At 36.6% G+C, this 18,286-nt stretch overlaps 1 protein-coding gene across 17 annotated transcripts in view; it reads left to right on the top strand.

The window, feature by feature from the left end:
* TLCD4 (TLC domain containing 4) overlaps positions 1 to 17,765 on the top strand; it is a 106,308-nt gene extending 88,543 nt beyond the window's left edge. For all 17 annotated transcript variants that reach the window (XM_049714898.1, XM_033433313.2, XM_049714887.1 and 14 more), the window contains one exon: positions 11,741 to 17,765. In XM_049714898.1, the coding sequence (XP_049570855.1) occupies positions 11,741 to 12,059 (319 nt within the window). In that variant the 3' untranslated portion in view covers positions 12,060 to 17,765. The remainder of the gene's footprint in view (positions 1 to 11,740) is intronic.
* The last annotated feature ends 521 nt before the right edge of the window (positions 17,766 to 18,286 follow it).

Raw genomic sequence — 18,286 nt, 5'->3', positions numbered from 1 at the left:
TATTACCTACTTCTTTGTATTATAGTCAAGTGTTTTCTCCTCCCAGGTGGCGCATCAGAATCAACATGTCTAAAATAGAATGCAACATATTTCCCTCTGTATTCTCTTATATGCTCCTGTTCAGCGTGTGGCCTGGCCATTCTCTTGGTTAACTCTGCTCAACATGTGGGAATCATCTTTGTTTCTCCCTCACCTGTGTTTGGTCCATCCCAGGTCCTACGTATCACCTCCTAAACATTTCTTACCTTGGCCACTTCCTCTCCATCTCTGCTGTCAGTGCCCTAGTTCATCATCTCTTGCCTGGCTCCTGCACCAGCCTCTAACTCTGTACTGTCCAGTAGAGTAGCCACAAGCCACATGTGACTATTTACATTTAATTTAATTAAAATTAAATAAAGTTAAAAATTTAATTCCTCAGTCTAACTGGTAATATTTCCAGTGCTTCCTAGCCCCATGTGTCTACCGAATTGGGTAGAACATCTATAGACCATTTCATTATTGGAGAAAGTTCTTTTGGACAGAAAAGAACTATTCTAGACTAGGGTCGGCAAACCAAGGCTTGAAGGCCAAACCTGCTGCCTGTTTCTACAAATAAAGCTTTATTGGGGCACAGCCATGCATATTTGTTTACCACAACTGCTTTCACACAATAACAGAGTGGATTAGTTGCCACAGAGACGGTAGAGCTTCCAAAACCCCTTACTTTGTGTTAGTCTCTGGCTCTTTATGGAAGAAGTTTGCTGATCCCTGCTCTAGGCAGTCTGCCTGCCTCCAGTCCTATTCCCCTTTCATCCTCTCCTGTATTATTATCTTCCACGGCGATCTCCCTGAAACTCAAAAATGAACACGTAGCCTCCTGGTTAGATCCTCTCAGTGGTACCTGCTGCTTCCAGTATAAAATATGGGCTCTGTAATGTGATGCAGAAAGCTCTCCAAGTAGAGCTATCTTCTCTCTTTCTGCCATATTCCTCCTCAGAAATCTCATCTCACCCCAACTTGTCCCTGTGCTAGAAAGGCCTCCTGGCTCCTTGCTCATCCTTCATGACTCAGCCCAAGGGTCATTTACATCACGAAACCCCACCTCTTCCAGGCTGGGCTGGGTGTCTCTCACCCGTGCTTCCATAATAGTGACACACAGTTATACCATTATGATTAATAAATTATTGTAAAGTTCTCTTTCTCTTTTTCCTGTTTCTTATTTATCTCTGCGTTTCATTAGGTCAAGAGCCAAACTTTGTTGAACTTTGCATGGTTCAGCATCCACACATTGTCTGGCACATAGTAGCCATTTAATTGCTTTTGAATGAATGAGTCCCAAGCGGTGATCAGTTAAGCTTTAGCAATGTCTGTCTCTTGAAGATGATTCAGATTTGAGATTTTGAAGCAGGAGAAAATTAACCTTGACACTTAAAGGAACTTTAATTTGTTTCTGTTTGAAGCTCTTTTTGAAATATCATAATATTAGAGAGTTTAACTTATTCTTTAATTTTGTAGTAAAAAGCTATGCTATACCTTTATTTAAAAGCTTCAAGTCTTTTGTAAATTAAGAAATTGAGAAGCGGGGTTGGAATATGAGCAAGAAATGGTATAATGGAACAGCAAGGAGATTATGACAAAATTTAGCACAGCTACTTAAGTACTGTTAGAGTTTTCCATAGTTTAATTGTTTTCTTTAGTTTGTGATATTTTTATGTTCTCTCTATTTTAGAGCTTTGTATAATTTAAGAAGACACATGGGATGCATGTGGTGGGGTACAAAGGTTAGACACCTGGGCTTCAGTTAATTTTCAGCTGCTGAGTTATACCCATGCCTCAGGTTTCTTTTTGTAAAAAGTAATTTAATGGTGGTAACTTCTTTTTTGCCTAAATGCCCTTAACTGTTATGAGGACATATTTTTGAATTGCTGTTAAGGTTAAATACCTTATAAAAACTTGTACCTATGCTCCTTAATATGTTCCTTCAGTATTTATTGAATACCTTCCCAGTACCTAAATCTTCCAGTCCCTGCCTCAGGGAGCTTCACTAGAGTGTCTGGTGTCATGTCTATGTTTGAGAAAATAGGACTTAATAATACAAAATAAAGAGCTAGTAAAATAAGACATTGTGTGAAAAAGGGCAAGAAGAAAAGTGCTGTTATTAATGGTTTAAAACAGCCATTCTCAGACTTGTTGATCTCATAAATTATTGAGGACCTCAATGAACTCTTACTTCCTATAGGCTGATAGCTATGGATATTTACCAGATTGGAAATTAAAACTGAAACATTTAAAAATATTTATTAGGTCATTTACTATTAACAATAATATTCCATGTTAATGTAATTTTTGTGAAAAATAAACTACATTGCCAAAATGAAAAATTTTTCGTGGGAACAGTGTTGTACATTTCTTGCAAATCTTTTTAATGTCTAGCATGATAGAATTCAGCTGGATTCTCAAGTTTGTTTCTGTTTTCAGTCTGTTGTGAAATGTTATTTTGGTTGAAGCATATAAAAAAATCTAACTCTCAGGGTTAACAGTGTAGTAGGTAAAGGAGTATTTTAGTAGCCTTTTCAAATAATTGTTGATATCCTGCTTTAATACTACACCAAAATATACCAAGAGGTAGTTTCTTAAAGATTAGTTAAATGTGGAATCTGAAACCATATCAGTGGACTTTTGATACACTGTTATATTCAAATCCATTGGTCTGTCTTGTACTTCGAATCTTTTATGCCATTATGCCTTGGTCATTTAGAATATTGGTTCACTGAGTTATGTAGGTCTTATGATAAATGCTGATACATTTATTAGATAATATTTTTTTAAAAACCCATTACTGACCTCATCAGAAAAGTTTTTAACTCTTCAGAGGCTATCTAAGAGTTTTTCTTCCAGACAACTGTGCTTTGTGTGTACTTCCCATTTTATCACAGAATATTAAAAAGACATGTACTCAAAAGACATGATTTAATATAATTAATCATTCTTACTGCTTCATCCAGGACATTCTTTTTTTTTTTTTTTTTTTTTTATAACATTCCTTCTTGTTTTTTTGTTTTTTGCGGCACGCGGGCCTCTCACTGTTGTGGCCTCTCCCGCTGTGGAGCACAGGCTCCGGACGCGCAGGCTCAGCGGCCATGGCTCGCGGGCCCAACCACTCCGCGGCATGTGGGATCTTCCCGGACCGGGGCACGAACTCGTGTCCCCTGCATCGGCAGGCGGACTCTCAACCACTGCGCCACCAGGGAAGCCCCATCCAGGACATTCTTAAGTGAAACTTCTCCACTCAACCCCTCTTTTTTTTGTTTTTAACTGCAAATATGTGGCATAGATTACAATGGCGACTAGTACCATTTTGTACCACTGCTATGATTTGTGCTAAGATGCCAATGGTCTTATCCATCAGTACTTTACACCATCAGAATAGAAGTCAGCACAACGAGAAAGGCAGATAATATTTTAGTATCATTATGAAAATAGTTTTCCCTTGTAGGCTCCCCCAAAAGTCTCAGGGGCCCATGAATCACGTTTTGAGACCTATTATTGTTTGATGTTTGTCATGCAAGGCTTCAAAGAGAAATTGGGACACATTCTTAAATGTTTTGGGATTTTTTTAAGAAGTGGATGGGAAAGGGAGAAGGGAAAAAGGCGTGAACATAAGGTTTTGAAAAGTGGAATAAACATGCCATGTGAAAGAGAAACTTCATAGACTTGTAGGATCAAAGAGTATGTCTTAGGAGGATAGTGGATAGAGAGGGTGTTGAATGCCAGGGAAAGCTGATTGAACTTGACCAATGGACAGTGAGAATGTATTCTAGTGGAGAAAGACATTCTGAAAATAACACTGAGTAATTCTAGTTTTGGGTATTTGTGGGATAGATGGTAAGATGAAAGGCAAAAGCTTGGGTTAGAAGGTTAGCATACAGCTCTTAGTTGTGTGAATGACTGGTGTAATTTCATTAGTCCAGGAAATAAATAGGAGCCCAAATTAGGCTGTCATGATAGAGTAGATATGATGGAATAAAGGTTTTTGAGGGTAGAAAAAGTGAAATTGGTAATAAGAAATTAGAGAAAAAAAGACAAATTTAAGATATTTTCTACATTGGACTTAGAAGAATGAAAAAGATGAGGATTAGGAAGAATAGGCGGGAAGATGATGAGTTTGCTTTGGAGATGCTGCGTTAGAGGACAAACAGAGCATCTGAGTGGAAATGTAGTAAGAGGTAGAGAGGCATTTTGAAATGAACAGATAGAGGTTACATTTGATGCCATGAGAAAAGATGGTGTTTAAAAGGTGTAAAGTTGAATGTCTAGAATTGAGAAGGAAGAGAAGGAAGAGTAGATACAATAAAGGAAAAGTTTAGAAGTAGAAGGGGAGCCAGAATAATATTGGGATGGAGGACAACTTTTCTAAAATTAAGTTTTCGAACTCCTAAATTTCCAGAGTTAATATTTGTTAAATACAGTGTTCACATGCATGAAAGAATTACATTTGCAACCAAGATAAAACCCAGGGGTCAGCTCACGACCCAGTCTCCATGTAGAGTCCCAGCAACAGTACAACATGTAAATCCTTATTGGAGTTTTTCCAAGGATGTCAACAAAGGTCCAGTTTGTTACAGCAGCACTTCTTAAAAGTCTCTTCATTCCTCTTGAACTCACAGTATCTCCTGGACCCTGTAGCTTTCCCAAAAGCTCACACTTCTGACTCTCAACTCCTAAAAGTCACCAAACCGGTACCATATAGGGGGATGGATCCTTTGCTCCTATCCTCTTTTTTTTCTTTCTTTCTCTACCTGAAAGTAGCCCTCTCTCCTCTTTCCAAATGTGAATTATACCTGCTAATGCCTTGTTTTTACACTGCATGTGCTTAGTACCACACTCTGCACAATTAACTCCCAGGGAACTTAATCAAAAGCTCCAAGTCCCTTTAGAAGAGCTGGAGGAGGAAGAAGTGCTAAATGACCAAAGACAGAGTTTTCTCTATGGGGTTGGGGAGGATTACACACACATACAATCAAGTATGCCTAAAACCCAACATGCATAAAACCAATACCCTACTCTTTGCCTAACCTCCCTTTCCTCCATGACCACCACCACAGAAAACTCCCATTATGAAGCAGTGGGATCACCATTGACTTAGTCATCCAAGTCAGAAACCTGGAGTCACCCTAGACTGTTCCTAGTCTGGAAGCAAGCCCAATCCATTTTATCTCCTAATATTCTTCCTAATCCTTTCCCGACTCATTCCACTCCACCTGCTGTCATTATAATTTTTGGTCCTCGGTGTCTTTTCTTCTTTACCCATCTAAGTAATAACTGTGGATGGTGGTGAAAGACAGTGTTTTCCCTCTCTCCTTCCATCCCACCTGCATGTCTTCTTGCTTTCTTCTGCTCCTCTCCCTTTCGGCATCAACACATATATTCCCAAACTGTTAGCCTTTATTTGTTGGAATGAAGGGGTGTTCTCATTAGGTAAGAAGAGGTAGATTCCAATAAAATAAGTAGTCCTTCTGACATGAGAGAGAAAGATAAGGACAATTATATAAATATTATTTCAACTTGAAATAATATGTGAGTTATTTCCTTTGAAAGAGACTGGCTTAAAGATCAGGCACCAGTCACATGGGAAAATTGGCCGAAGATAAATGCAGTGATTGTACAGTAAAGCCAAAGCACAAGTTCTTAAAGTCTAGATTTTTAGATAATCACCTTTCCAGACAACGAAAAATTTGGAAAATGCATAAAGTGCTGGAGAACAGGAAGTAGTCTAGGCTAAATGTAATGTAGGACTTGTGGCATCGAAGAGAAAAGGCTAGAAATGTAGAGTTAAGGGAGACCAGTTGGGTTATTGCAGTCATCTAGGTAAGAGACACCGAGGACCAAAAATTATAATGGCAGAAGGTGGAATGGAATGAGTCGGGGAAGGATTAGGAAGAATCTTAGGAGATAAAATGGATCGGGCTTGCTTCCAGACTAGGAACAGTCTAGGGTGACTCCAGATTTCTGACTTGGTTGACTAAGGCAATGGTGATCCCACTGATTCATAATGGGAGTTTTCTGTGGTGGTGGTCATGGAGGAAAGGGATGTTAGGCGAAGAGTGGAGTATTGTTTTTATGCATGTTGGGTTTTAGGCATATTTGAGAATTGGTGATTTGTCAGGTGAGGATGCTCAGCAATAAATGAGAAATATGGAACCACAAGTAGAACTTAAGAGAGGACTTGAAACCAGAGATTTCTGTCAGGGTGTTTGAGCCTTTGAGGAGGAAGAATTTTTCCTCTACTCATCAAGGTTCTTTGGTGGGTCTAATAATCAGTTTGACATAAGGCAGATTAACAGAAGAAAAACATTTAATTACATATATGTGAGAGTCCCACAGGACAATGAGACCCAAGGACAAGCCAGGCAGTAGAGGCTCATAAGCCGTCTTGAGCTAAGAAGTGGGATAGGGGCTGCACGTAGGAGGGTGATTCACAGGACGAGAAGAAGAGCAGATGTTTGGAAATTAGATGTTTGTCCTGCCATACAGATAGATCATTCAGATAAAAAGTTATCTCTTGGTAATAGCTCTTTGTGGGCCAGGACACCTATCTAAATTGTTTCAGGTAATTCAGGGAGATGTAGGAGTTTTTCTTGAGTCTGCTGGGTCTTAGTTGCTTTCAGCTCAAAATATTCTGCATGCCAAAGTGGCACATTTTGGGAAGCTTGTTCTGAACCCCTTTAAGCCCATGAGAATGTATAAAATGGCCGTGATAGAGCATATGGAAGGGAGTGTGCCTGGGAAGCACAAATATTTAAGGGACAGGCAGAGGAAACAGAGACTGAAAAAGTATAGGTACGGAATCAAGAGAAAACAGTATCAGGAGAGGAGAAAGCAAGTATGATGGTTGGCAGTGTCGTATGCTATAGAAAGGTCACCTGGGATGAAGGCTGAGGTGAATCCACTGTCTTGGTTATGGGGATGCCACTGGTGATCAATTTCTTTTGTAGGGGAATGCAATCATATTGTACTGGGTTGTGAAGTATAGCCAGAATGTCTGTGAATACACTGTTGACTTCTCTTTTTAAGAGTTTAATAGGGAAGAAAAACAGAAGGAGAGATTTTTTGGATTAGAAAGAATCGGGCATGTTGGTAAGAGAGAAGAAAGAATCAACCTATACATGGGGAACTGGATGGAGCAAGGGAAAGGGGATAATTGATGGCCTAAAGTCACAGAGCATGGGTACAGAAGCAATTGGCCTTGGAGAGAAACCTCTTCATCTGAATATAGAGAAAAAGGTGCTTGAAAAGAAGATTTGAGGCCTTGGGGTCAGAGTTTGAGGAGTTCATTTGATGGACTCAAATACCTTAGTAGTAGAAGAGGCCAGTTCCTCTGATGGAATTGAGAAGTAGAAGTGAATAAGGAAGGGAAGTGACTTGATTTGTGAGACAGAGGTTGGGGAGCAATTCTATGGAGAATGTGGAGTTAAGTAAAAGGAATGCCAAGCAAATTTGAGAATTCAGTTGAAATTCAGAGCTCTTTAAGTTACATTTGTGCTATTTATGTTAATATCAATATTAGTGAGTAATAATAGCTATTAATTGAGCTCCTAGTACAGGGGAGTTCTTATGTGTCAAAACAGCTTCATGGTATAAGGGAGGTGCTATCATTATCCCCATTTTGTAGGGATCAAACTGAGACATAGAGGTCAATAACAGAGAGGTAAGACCACACAGCTGCTAAGTGGCAGAAGCAGGTTTGAACCTGGGCCTTCTGACTGCAGAATACAGTACCCACCTTCCCTCTATACTCTGCCTAAGGAAAGCTGGCCTGATGAGAAGCTGGGGATAGGCAGCGTGAGTGTGATGGATGAAGGGGCAAGAGAACTGAGGGTGCCGATGTGTGTTCTGAAGGTAACTGAGTTCAGGTAGGTAGGAAAGGAAGTGAATCAAAGGCTGGTAGTGAGGGATTTGGCAGTGGAGGTCAAAAAAGAGATTTAGGTGGAATTGGATAAAGAGAAATATGGGGTACTACGGGTTGTGCTTAGAAGGGGATGGGTTATTTGAGGTATAGCATTTCTGATTAAACCCAAGGCCACCATGTAGTCAAAGAAAGGAATGGCTGAGGGTCAGAGGGGAAATCTTTGGAGTAGAGAAGTCTGGAGGATAGGAGATCTGGATAGAGCAAAAGATGTTGACTTTACTTCTTTAGTGACATTTTTCCTATTTGTGATATTATTTTATTAATTTGAGCATTACTCTCTAAATAGTTTGTTTTTAACTGCGTTGAATAATTTAGCCCTTCTCTTTTCACCCTACACATACTTATAAATTGTAATACCCGTCTTATCCTACAAATTATTTCTGTTTGATATTTTAATATCTCTGAAAAATATTTTAAGGTTTTTTTAACAGTTAATTTTTAGTTTCTGAAGTTGAGCAGTTTCTAGCTTAGTCATGACTAATTCTGTCAAATTGAATATTAAGATACATGGATACATTTTACTACATTTACAACTTAACCTCTAAAATATAATGAGGTAACATTAGGCAAGATAGTTTTTTTTGAGGAGGAAAAAGTAGAATACAGCAAATACTAAATTTTTTTTAAATAAGCTTTTTACTTAAGAATAATTTTAGACTTCTAGAAAAGTTTCAAGGATGATTCAAAGGGTTCCCATATACCCCACACTCAGATTCTCCTATTGTTAATATTTACATTTGTATGGTACATTTGTCATAATTAATGAACAAATATTGATACATTATTATTAACTAAAGGCCATAGTATTTTCAGATTTCCTCAGTTTTTACCTAATGTCCTTTTTCTGCCCCAGGATCCCATCCGGGATACTACATTGGATTTAGTTGTCACGTCTCAGACTCCTGGTTGTGATAGTTTCTCAGACTTCCGTTGTTTTTGATGACCTTGTCAGTTTTGAGGAGTCCTGGTCAGCTGTTTTGTAGAATATTTCTCAATTTGGGTTTGTCTGATGTTTTTCTCATGATTAGACTGAGGTTATGGGGTTTTTGGAGGAAGACCACAGAAGTAAAGTGCCACTCTCATCACATTATATCAGGACTACCTGCATAAACATGGATTGTCACTGTTGTTTACCTTGTTCACCTGGCTGAGGCAGGGTTTGTAAGAGTTCTCAATTTTAAAGTTAAGTGTTTCCACCCCACCTGCCTTCTATACTGAACTCTGTAATGAAGTCCCCCCTTGAAGAGTGGGGAGTTATGCTTCACCTCTTTGAGGGTGCAATATCTACATAACTTATTTGCAATTATTCTGTACAGGATATTTACCTTTTCTCCCCTATTCATTCACTCATTCATTCATTTATATTACCATGGCTTCACGGATATTTATTTTATACTTTGAGTTTGAATCCAATACTACATTACTTATTTTGTTCAAATTGTTACAACTTTTGCCATTGGGAGCTCTTTCAGTTGTCTTCTGTGTCCCTTTGACATAACTTCATCATCTTTTTTGGAGCACTTCTTTATTTTCTGATACTAAAAAAATACTCTAGATTTATATTGTGTATTCTCTGTCCCAGTGCTAGAATCAGCCATTTCTCAAGGAGTCTTGTTTTCTTTTATTGGACAATGGTATTAGAAACCAAAATGTGGGCCCTGGGTGTGCTCATTGCTACTGGGGCATCATTGTTTCTATGCCCTCCCAGCTGACAACTTGGAAATGTACTAACCTGTGTATACACACATATCTATAATTATTTCTATATATGTCCATCTGTATATATGTATTAAACTAAGCATGAGTTTATACTGAAGCTTCCAGCTCTAATCCAGTATCATGTGGATCAATCTAATCTTTTGCACTCAATTATCTGTAACCTTCCAGTCCCACAATGAGAAATCTGGTTCCCACTTCACCATCAGACAAATTTACTTATTTGTTAAATACCAGTATACATGTATAATGGTTTCGGAATTGTTAACCTCTTCCCCCATGAGATAACAATTTTACCAGCTAGAGCAAAGTGCCTATGTACAGTTTCTTTTGTCTTTAGTCTTACGGTCTTAATTCATTTTCAAAGTTACTTAGGTCACCTATTTTTACCCCACTCCCTCCAGTGAGGTTATGTCATGTATTTGGAATGCAGTTAGATTCTTTTGTCACAGGCTACATTCTGCCTGGCATGCCCCAACCTCCTATTGATTTTTTTTAAAATTTGCATACACTCTTCATCTGTTCCGTGGGTTTTGACAAATGCATAATGTCATATATCCCCCACTACAGTATCATACAAAATTGTTTCACTACCCTAAAATATTGCCTGTGTTTCACCTATTCTACCCTCTCCTGCTCTCCCTGAACCTCTGGCAGCCGCTGATCTGTTTTTTTGTCTTTATAGTTTTGCTTTTTCCAGAATGTCATATAAATGGAAGCCTACAGTAGGTAGCATTTTTCAGATTGGCTTCTTTGATTTATCAGTATGCATTTAAGATTCACCCATGGTGTTACATGAATTGATAGTTTGTTCTTTTTTATCTCTGAATAGCATTTAATTGTATGTACATACCACAATTTGTTTATCCATTCACGTACTACATTGTGAATAACATTATGAAGCAACCTATAACATTTTGGTTGCTTCCAGTTTGGGGCAATTATGAATACGGCTGGTGTAAACACTTGCATGCAGGTTTTTGTGTGGACATATATTTTTAAATCAATTGAAAAAATACCTAGAAGTGTGATTGTTGGATTGTGTGCTATGAATATGTTTAGCATTATAACTGCAATGCTGTCTTTTGAAGTGGCTTCACCATTTTGCATCCCCACCAACAATGAATGAGTGTTCCTATTGTTCCACATCTTTGCCAGCAATTGGTATTGTCAGATTTTCAGATTGTAGTCATTCTAATAGATATGTAGAAGCATGTCATTGTTTTAATTTACATTTTTCTAATGACAAATGATTTTTCATATCTTTTTATATGCTTCTTTTCCTTTTGTTTATCTTCTCTGATGAGGTGTTTAAGATCTTTTCCCCATGTTTTAATTAGGTTGTTTCTTTATTGCTGAGCTTTAAGAGTTCTTTATATATTTTGGATATAAGTACTTTATCATATATGTATTCAGTAAGCAATCTCTCCCAGGGTTTGGATGTCTTTTCATTTTCTTTTGACAGTGCCTTTCACAGAGCAAGTTTTTAATTTTAGCAAAGTCCAACTTATATTTTCTTCTATGGATTGTGCTTTTGGTATTATATCTAAAATACTATCATCAAACCCAAGATCATGCAGATTTTTTCCTGTTTTTTTTCTAGAAGTTTTACAGTTTTGCATTTTACTTTTAAGTCTGTGGTCCATTTCAAGGTAATTTTTGTGTAAGATGTGAGGTCTCTGCCTAGGTTTATTTTTCTGCATATGGATGTCTAATTGTTCCAGCACTGTTTGTTAAAAAGAGTGTTTTTTCTCCACTGAATTACCTTTACACCATTATCAAAAGTCAGTTGAGTATATTTGTGTGGGTCTGTCTATGGGCTCTCTATTCTGTTCCATTGGCCTGTCTGTTCTTTTACCAATGCCGTGCTGTCTTGATTATTGTAGCTCTATAGTAGGTCTTGAAAGTTAATCTATCAGCTTTATTCTTTTTCAGTATTATGTTGACCATTCTAGGCCTTTTGTCTTGCCACATAAATCTTAGGGGGGTGTTCTATGTTTTAAAAATGAAAAACTAGAAATTGTTAATCCTCAGAGATGCAGAATAAATGTGATGTTTCTTTAATTTTTTTCCCAGGTGGTTCTTTGAGGCTCTGAAGTATCCTAAGTTTTCCAAGGCTAATGTCATCAATGGAATACTCATGACCATGGTGTTCTTCATAGTGCGGATTGCCTCAATACCTCCTTTTTATGGCTACATTTACTCTGTGTTAGGAACAGAAGCCTACCTGAGGCTTGGATTTTTAATTCAGTGTTCCTGGATCTCTACTTGTGTTGTTTTGGATGTAATGAATGTCATGTGGATGATCAAAATTTCAAAGGGGTGCATCAAAGTCATCTCTCTCATAAGACAAGAGAAAGCCAAAAAGAGTCTTCAGAATGGAAAACTTGACTAAAAGTGGGCTATTGATAAGCATACTTCGTGATTACCCACATTATATCTTCTGATAGGTTGAATTCTTGGCATGTTCTTGTGCTTCTTTATTAATTATACTTGTTATTCTTGGTTTCAATGTCCTTTTTTTCCTAACTGTTAGAAAAGAGAAACTAAAATTTAGTTTTTATCTGAAGATTTATTTTCTGATATTCTTCGGCATTGTAAGCATGGATAAAATCTTAAAGGTTTAAATAAAAATGTATAAATATGGTGGTGAATCTTTTTAGAAACCTGTTAACCAGCATTGGTATTTTTCTCTGTGAAAACATGACTATGCTAATTTGGTGCACTTGGTTTTATGTCACCGATTTTGCTGAAAGAATGGGAACTGCTTTTAAATCTGTAGATAGCTCTCTACATTTTGTTTTATTGCACTCATTTCTTACTATGGCTGTCAATACCTGTGTAGTGTTTAATTTCCAAATTGTTGAAATGTTCTTTTTCTTAGGCTATTAGAAGTGATGTCTTTTTCATTTAGATATGCTGTCATCTACTAATACTGAAGTATTTTGCTTATTTGGGGAATCTTTAATTAGTTAAATTATGGAAAATATTTCTTGCATTTTCAGATTTTTCTGACATCACTTTATTATTTCTATTTTAAACATTTTTTCAAATTATTGCTTTTTTCTTTTGTAGTAAAGCTTAAGACCAATCTAATAGAGCTCCTTAAGAGATGAATTCTTCCTCCTAAACATGCATGTTCTAGATGACTATTTGGGCTAATAGGAGGAATCATTAAGAAAAAAGCTTTAACACTGCTGTCTCTATCTGCGTCCCTTGCACTTTTTCTACGAAAAATATATTCTTTCTATTTGCAAAACCTCCCGAGTTCAGAACCCAACATCGTTAGCACCAAAATCTTATGCAATATGTATTTATCATGCTCCTAAGGTAGGCCTCTTCTTGATGAGACCAAGACTACAAAACAAAATCAGTATTCATATTTTACTCACAATTTACACCCATGCTTTTGCTTAACCAGCACTTTGAGTGCTTTGAATTTGTGTCTTTCCTAAAGGATAGGAAAACAATAGATAATTTAATCCAAGCATTCTGATTATCAATATTATTGCTTTATCTGAGGATAAATGACTGGTGACTTATTTTTTCTGTTTGTGGGTATGTTTGTGTTTGCTTTGGTCCTTACAACCCAAATATAGAATTATATAGTTAGCTATTATTGCCTTTATTTATTTTTCTCAAGTACTTTAATGATCATCCTTACCTAAGGAAAAGAATTAATCAGCGGTAAATACTAGAATTTAGTTGAACCCAAACCAGAAGATCTAATTCATTCCGTTTGAAGGAGAATGTGTGACTTACTCTTAGTGTCCATGTTATGATGAGGAAGGGAGGCTAGCTGGATATTTCAGGACTTCTGATTTGATGGGATTTGATTGATTTGACTGTCCCATGCAGATGGGGCCTGATACATTGTAGAACATTTGAAGAAGGTAATTGAGATCTCGGTCAGTAACTAAATGAAAAATTGAAATTGATTGGCTTATACCAGGTACACTTATTTTTGAAAGACTTAATTAAAGAAATATAAAATATAGGTATTTGTTTTTAAATCTGCTAATATTACATTGATAATTTGTTACTAAATTTAGTGCCTTCTACACATAGGCACTTAAACAGGTATTGGTTGTTTAGCAGGGGTAGGAAAGCACGTGGTTTTATCTTGTTCTTTTCTTGCTCTTTTGCAAGAAAAATGGCTTTTTAAAAGGAAAACATTTATATTAGAAAACTATTTTGGAAATTCATTCCTTTAGGAAGAAACAAAACTTGAAATAAATATTTTTGACTTTGGATATTTCTGTAGCTTCTGAACACAGATTTTAAACCCACCATCAAAAGGAAGATAATATAGGGCTTCCCTGGTGGCGCAGTGGTTGAGAGTCCGCCTGCCGATGCAGGGGACACGGGTTCGTGCCCCGGTCCGGGAAGATCCCACATGCTGCGGAGCGGCTGGGCCCGTGAGCCATAGCCGCTGAGCCTGTGCGTCCGGAGCCTGTGCTCCGCAACGGGAGAGGCCACGACAGTGAGAGGCCCGCATACCATAAAAAAAAAAAAGGAAGACAATATAAAGCTATATATTAGTGAGTTTCAATATAGCAATTTCCATTTTTATAGTTATTTCATGCTTAAAACTTCATTTTTGCTTTCACCAACAGCACCTTTCTGCAGTATAACCCCTCACTAAGTGTAATTAAAATATCAATGTGTTGAACTAAAGTTTGTTATTCCCTTAGTCAGCAATTCTTATTTTATGCTGGCTGCACGATAGTTAATTTAATATCCAGATTTAATATCCAAAAGTAGTTTCTATGCATTTCCTCATAAAACAGACATGAAATGAAAAAGACACTGCAAGCTGCCATGCTACTTGAAGTCAGATCTTTACAGGAGCTATACTTTGCTGTTCTGTGATTGTATCCACCTACGTAAGATACAAGTAGTTAAAGACAGAACATTTCATTTGTTAAATGATGAATTTTTTCATTTATTAAATGACAAACTTTTGCTAGACATTTTACGTATTAAATATTTTGACTACATGGATTCATTTAAATGATTCTATTAGGCATTCTGATATTTAACAACTTAAAATATTTATAGAAAATGAAAGCAAATTGGTATAAATTTTTAAGCAACTCTATTTTTGTAGAAAAAGATTAGTGACAACCTGTAACTATAAAGATGTTCTCTGAACGTGTAGTACTCTAGAAAATAAAAATTCTTACAAAATTTTGAAAATGAATGAAAATCAACAAAATAACATGCAAGATCATAGACTGCATTAGATATTTTATTTGGGAGAATTTAGAAATTATGAGCTTTAGTTTATAGCGTCTGCATTATTGTGCCTAAAATCTTTTTAATGAATATTATTTGCATTTATTTAAAACAATATGGAGTTATATCTGAATGCAAAGAAATGAACTCCTGCTTAAATTGTCTTGATACATCATAGTAAGTTGAAATGTAATTTTTATTCCAACTGTTCGTTTTGGTATTTCATGGATTAGCCGTATGTTAAGAGAAATAATGTCCTCACCATTCCTAAGAGTGACTGATATACTGTGGATGACCCAGTACTGTTGTAAAGGACTAGTTTTAGAAACTACCTAGTTTATAGGTGTTTGAATCAAATTCTTTTCTAAATTTTAATAACCTATTTGACTCAAATCAAAATTTTGCTAAAAGTATCAGTTTTTAAATTGTATGCTTTCTCTGAGGTGCATTGGGCATTTGGAGAATGGTTCTTCCCTTTACTGTTGGTTACACCAGTTGTTATCATGTATTTAGAAATATTCTTCTCATGGAGATATACAGGGGAAAAATGTGTTGTAATATTCATGTTTGTTCTGCTTCATTTTTAAGGAAAATAAACATGTTCCAAAAGACACTATTAAAATAAGTGAACAAATTTCAGTTTCTAGGTTACTCTTCACTCCAAATATGTAAATATACATTTGAATTGGCTTTAAGTGGTTTAATCTGTTGGATGAAATTGAAAATTCCATGTCATTGTTGACATCATCAATTATACTTCATAGAAGACTATGTATTTATGTGTTTTGGATTCCATAAGAAGCAAACTGGTATAATTTTATCAGAAGTGTGGTACAGTATGTCTCGACAGGTACAAACCAGCACAGCAGCGAGACCCCTCCTGTGCTGAGAGGCCTGGGGCACACACACACACCTTCCCAGCCTTAACCACAGCAGGTTGACAATAGACACACTAAACCTACTGAAAGTGAATTCTGACTTGAAAAACACGTGTGATATGTGTGAGAACAAGGAAAAGCCAGCAGGACCTGGAGTTGGAGGAGACAGCATGACTGATTTGCCCTTAAGAGCCATGATGCTCCTCCTTCAATCCAGAAGTTTTCTCTCTGAATCCCTTGAGCCTTCCATCTCTTCCTCCTAATACCCTAAAGACTTCATCAGCACCTCCCTCCTTTATACTAACACCTTTGTATGTCAACTTTTGAGACCTCCCCATACCTGTAAGCTTGCCAGTCTATTGTGGCAAATTTAAAAGTTCACAAGTGTGTTCTTTCATTGAAAAAAAAACCCCAAAAACATTGCAGTAAGTTTCAGTAGTGAACAAACCATAATTTATTAAGAGGCTATAGGAAGCCACTTAACATTTAATAATACTTATTTACAACACCAAGCAAAGCTTATAATGTTATGGTTTTATTGAGAAACACCCGTAGTCTCTTTCTTAAACTGGCTTAACAATAAGAGCTTTATAACATGTTTCAGCTGGGGATTCATTGCGAGCATGTAAATTATCTAAATGTTCTTCCTCAGACCCTCTGACAGGCAGAGGAGGAACCGAGGTAGCTGTGTGTTATGAGGAGGGTGTGCTGGCCTGTGGCAGCATTACTGAGTCCTGCTCTTTCATCAAGCAAACTCAGTTATGGTCCTGTTTCTTTTAAAAACAAGCTTATAGCGAGTGGATTACTCAGGGTGTTTTCCAAAGTACAACACCCAAGGATTTGAGCCCTGTCCCTTTTTAGCCCAGACCTCTTAACTATCTCTGTTAGCTTTGATAAGGTCATACCTTTCTTTGGAAGATATTTTGGGTGGCAGTGAAGCTAAAGATTGGTTTGTTTGCATTGAAAATGTTTACACTGATTCCCTGTAAGCAGTAGACAGTTTTGAAATCAGGCCCGATATTTAAGACCAAAAAAAAAAAAAAAAAAATTTCTAAATCTCAAAGATATAAATACCTCTGGCTGAAAACTCGTTAATTATTATCTGTATGTTTTTTCCTTTATATCTTTATGTAATTCTTTCTGTAATTAAGTGTGCATTAAGGTATTTGCCACTTCTTGGTTAATGAAGCGTAAAAATATAACTAAATAAAATATGCCCTATATTTTTCTGTTTCTTGCTTGGTTTGCTTCTAATACGATTATGTCTACTTTTTACTCAAGGAATTTTTGCATAGATAATACTCTTACTAACTTGTAACTGGGATGAGTTATGAGATTTGGGGGTAATTATTTGATTTTGTAATAATAACTTTTAGACATAGATTTAATTTGAAAAAGTTACTTGAAACCTGAAGTAAATGTGACAGCTATAGTGATACACAATTTTTCTCTGAGAATATATCACATTAATATTTAATTGTCAAAGATTTTAGAAGTCTTTCAAAATACATTTATTAACTTTGAGAACACACCTTCTAATGTACTTCCATAAGGCTGAAGAACTTTTATTTACAGAATGTAAGACTTGGTAATTTACAAATCAGTGTTACTCAGATTTATCAGATATTAAAATAGCAACTTAGTATTCTTGTTTTGTTTCTGGTGGTGCTTTGGAGGGGTTAGTGGACATCTTTAGGTATTTCCCTTAAAATTTTGAAATGTTTGTATACTTTGTATGTGTGCCATTTTAAAGTATATGCAAGTTCTAAGCAATAATCTGCATGTTATACAAGGTTTGCATTACTTTGTCATGACAATTTTATTATTTTAAGAATGTATAAAATCAATATCCTATATATAAATCACTCCAAACCCACCCCCCAATGAAAACACTGGGATTTTCTTGTGTTAGAACACTACTAATAATGTGGTGCAAAGCTTTGTATTTTGTGAAAAAAATAAAATCACAATTATTTAGTGCAAAAGTTGGAGTCTACAAGGTGTACGCTTGAATAATAATTAATGGGTGATAAAAATTACTTTTCTCACATCCAATCATCTCTCCTAGCATCTGAATCCTAACGTTAATATTCACTCTTCATGATGCTTGTAGAGCTTGTTTACCCCCTTTCCTCCCGCCTTTCCTCCCTTTTCCCCCCGAGGCCCCAGCCTTGTAGCAAATCAGAAGGTGCAGCAAACATTTTAGTCCTGCTTATTAAGGGAAGGAATGGTGCTATCTAATCAATAGGCTCCTTTAGATTGAGTAAGACTTTGGCAATTATGTTTTTAATCTCCTTCCCTTTGTCCCTTAGGCCTCTCATGTGGTCTTTAGTGTTTTTCCCAAATGTCTTGGCTGGAATTCCTACCTTCCCAAATTGCCTGTGGTCTTAACGTTGCATCTTGGTCTGAGACTATCCAGTAGATCAGGAAGCAGAGCGCTAATTGAATAGAATACTGAAGTGGTTTGGCCTTTGGAGAGTAGCATGAGTCATGCTTCAGAACATGC

This window comes from Orcinus orca, chromosome 1 (assembly GCF_937001465.1).
Source record: "Orcinus orca chromosome 1, mOrcOrc1.1, whole genome shotgun sequence".
Taxonomy (NCBI): Eukaryota; Metazoa; Chordata; class Mammalia; order Artiodactyla; family Delphinidae; genus Orcinus; species Orcinus orca.
This window is presented reverse-complemented; position numbering and strand designations above follow the sequence as displayed.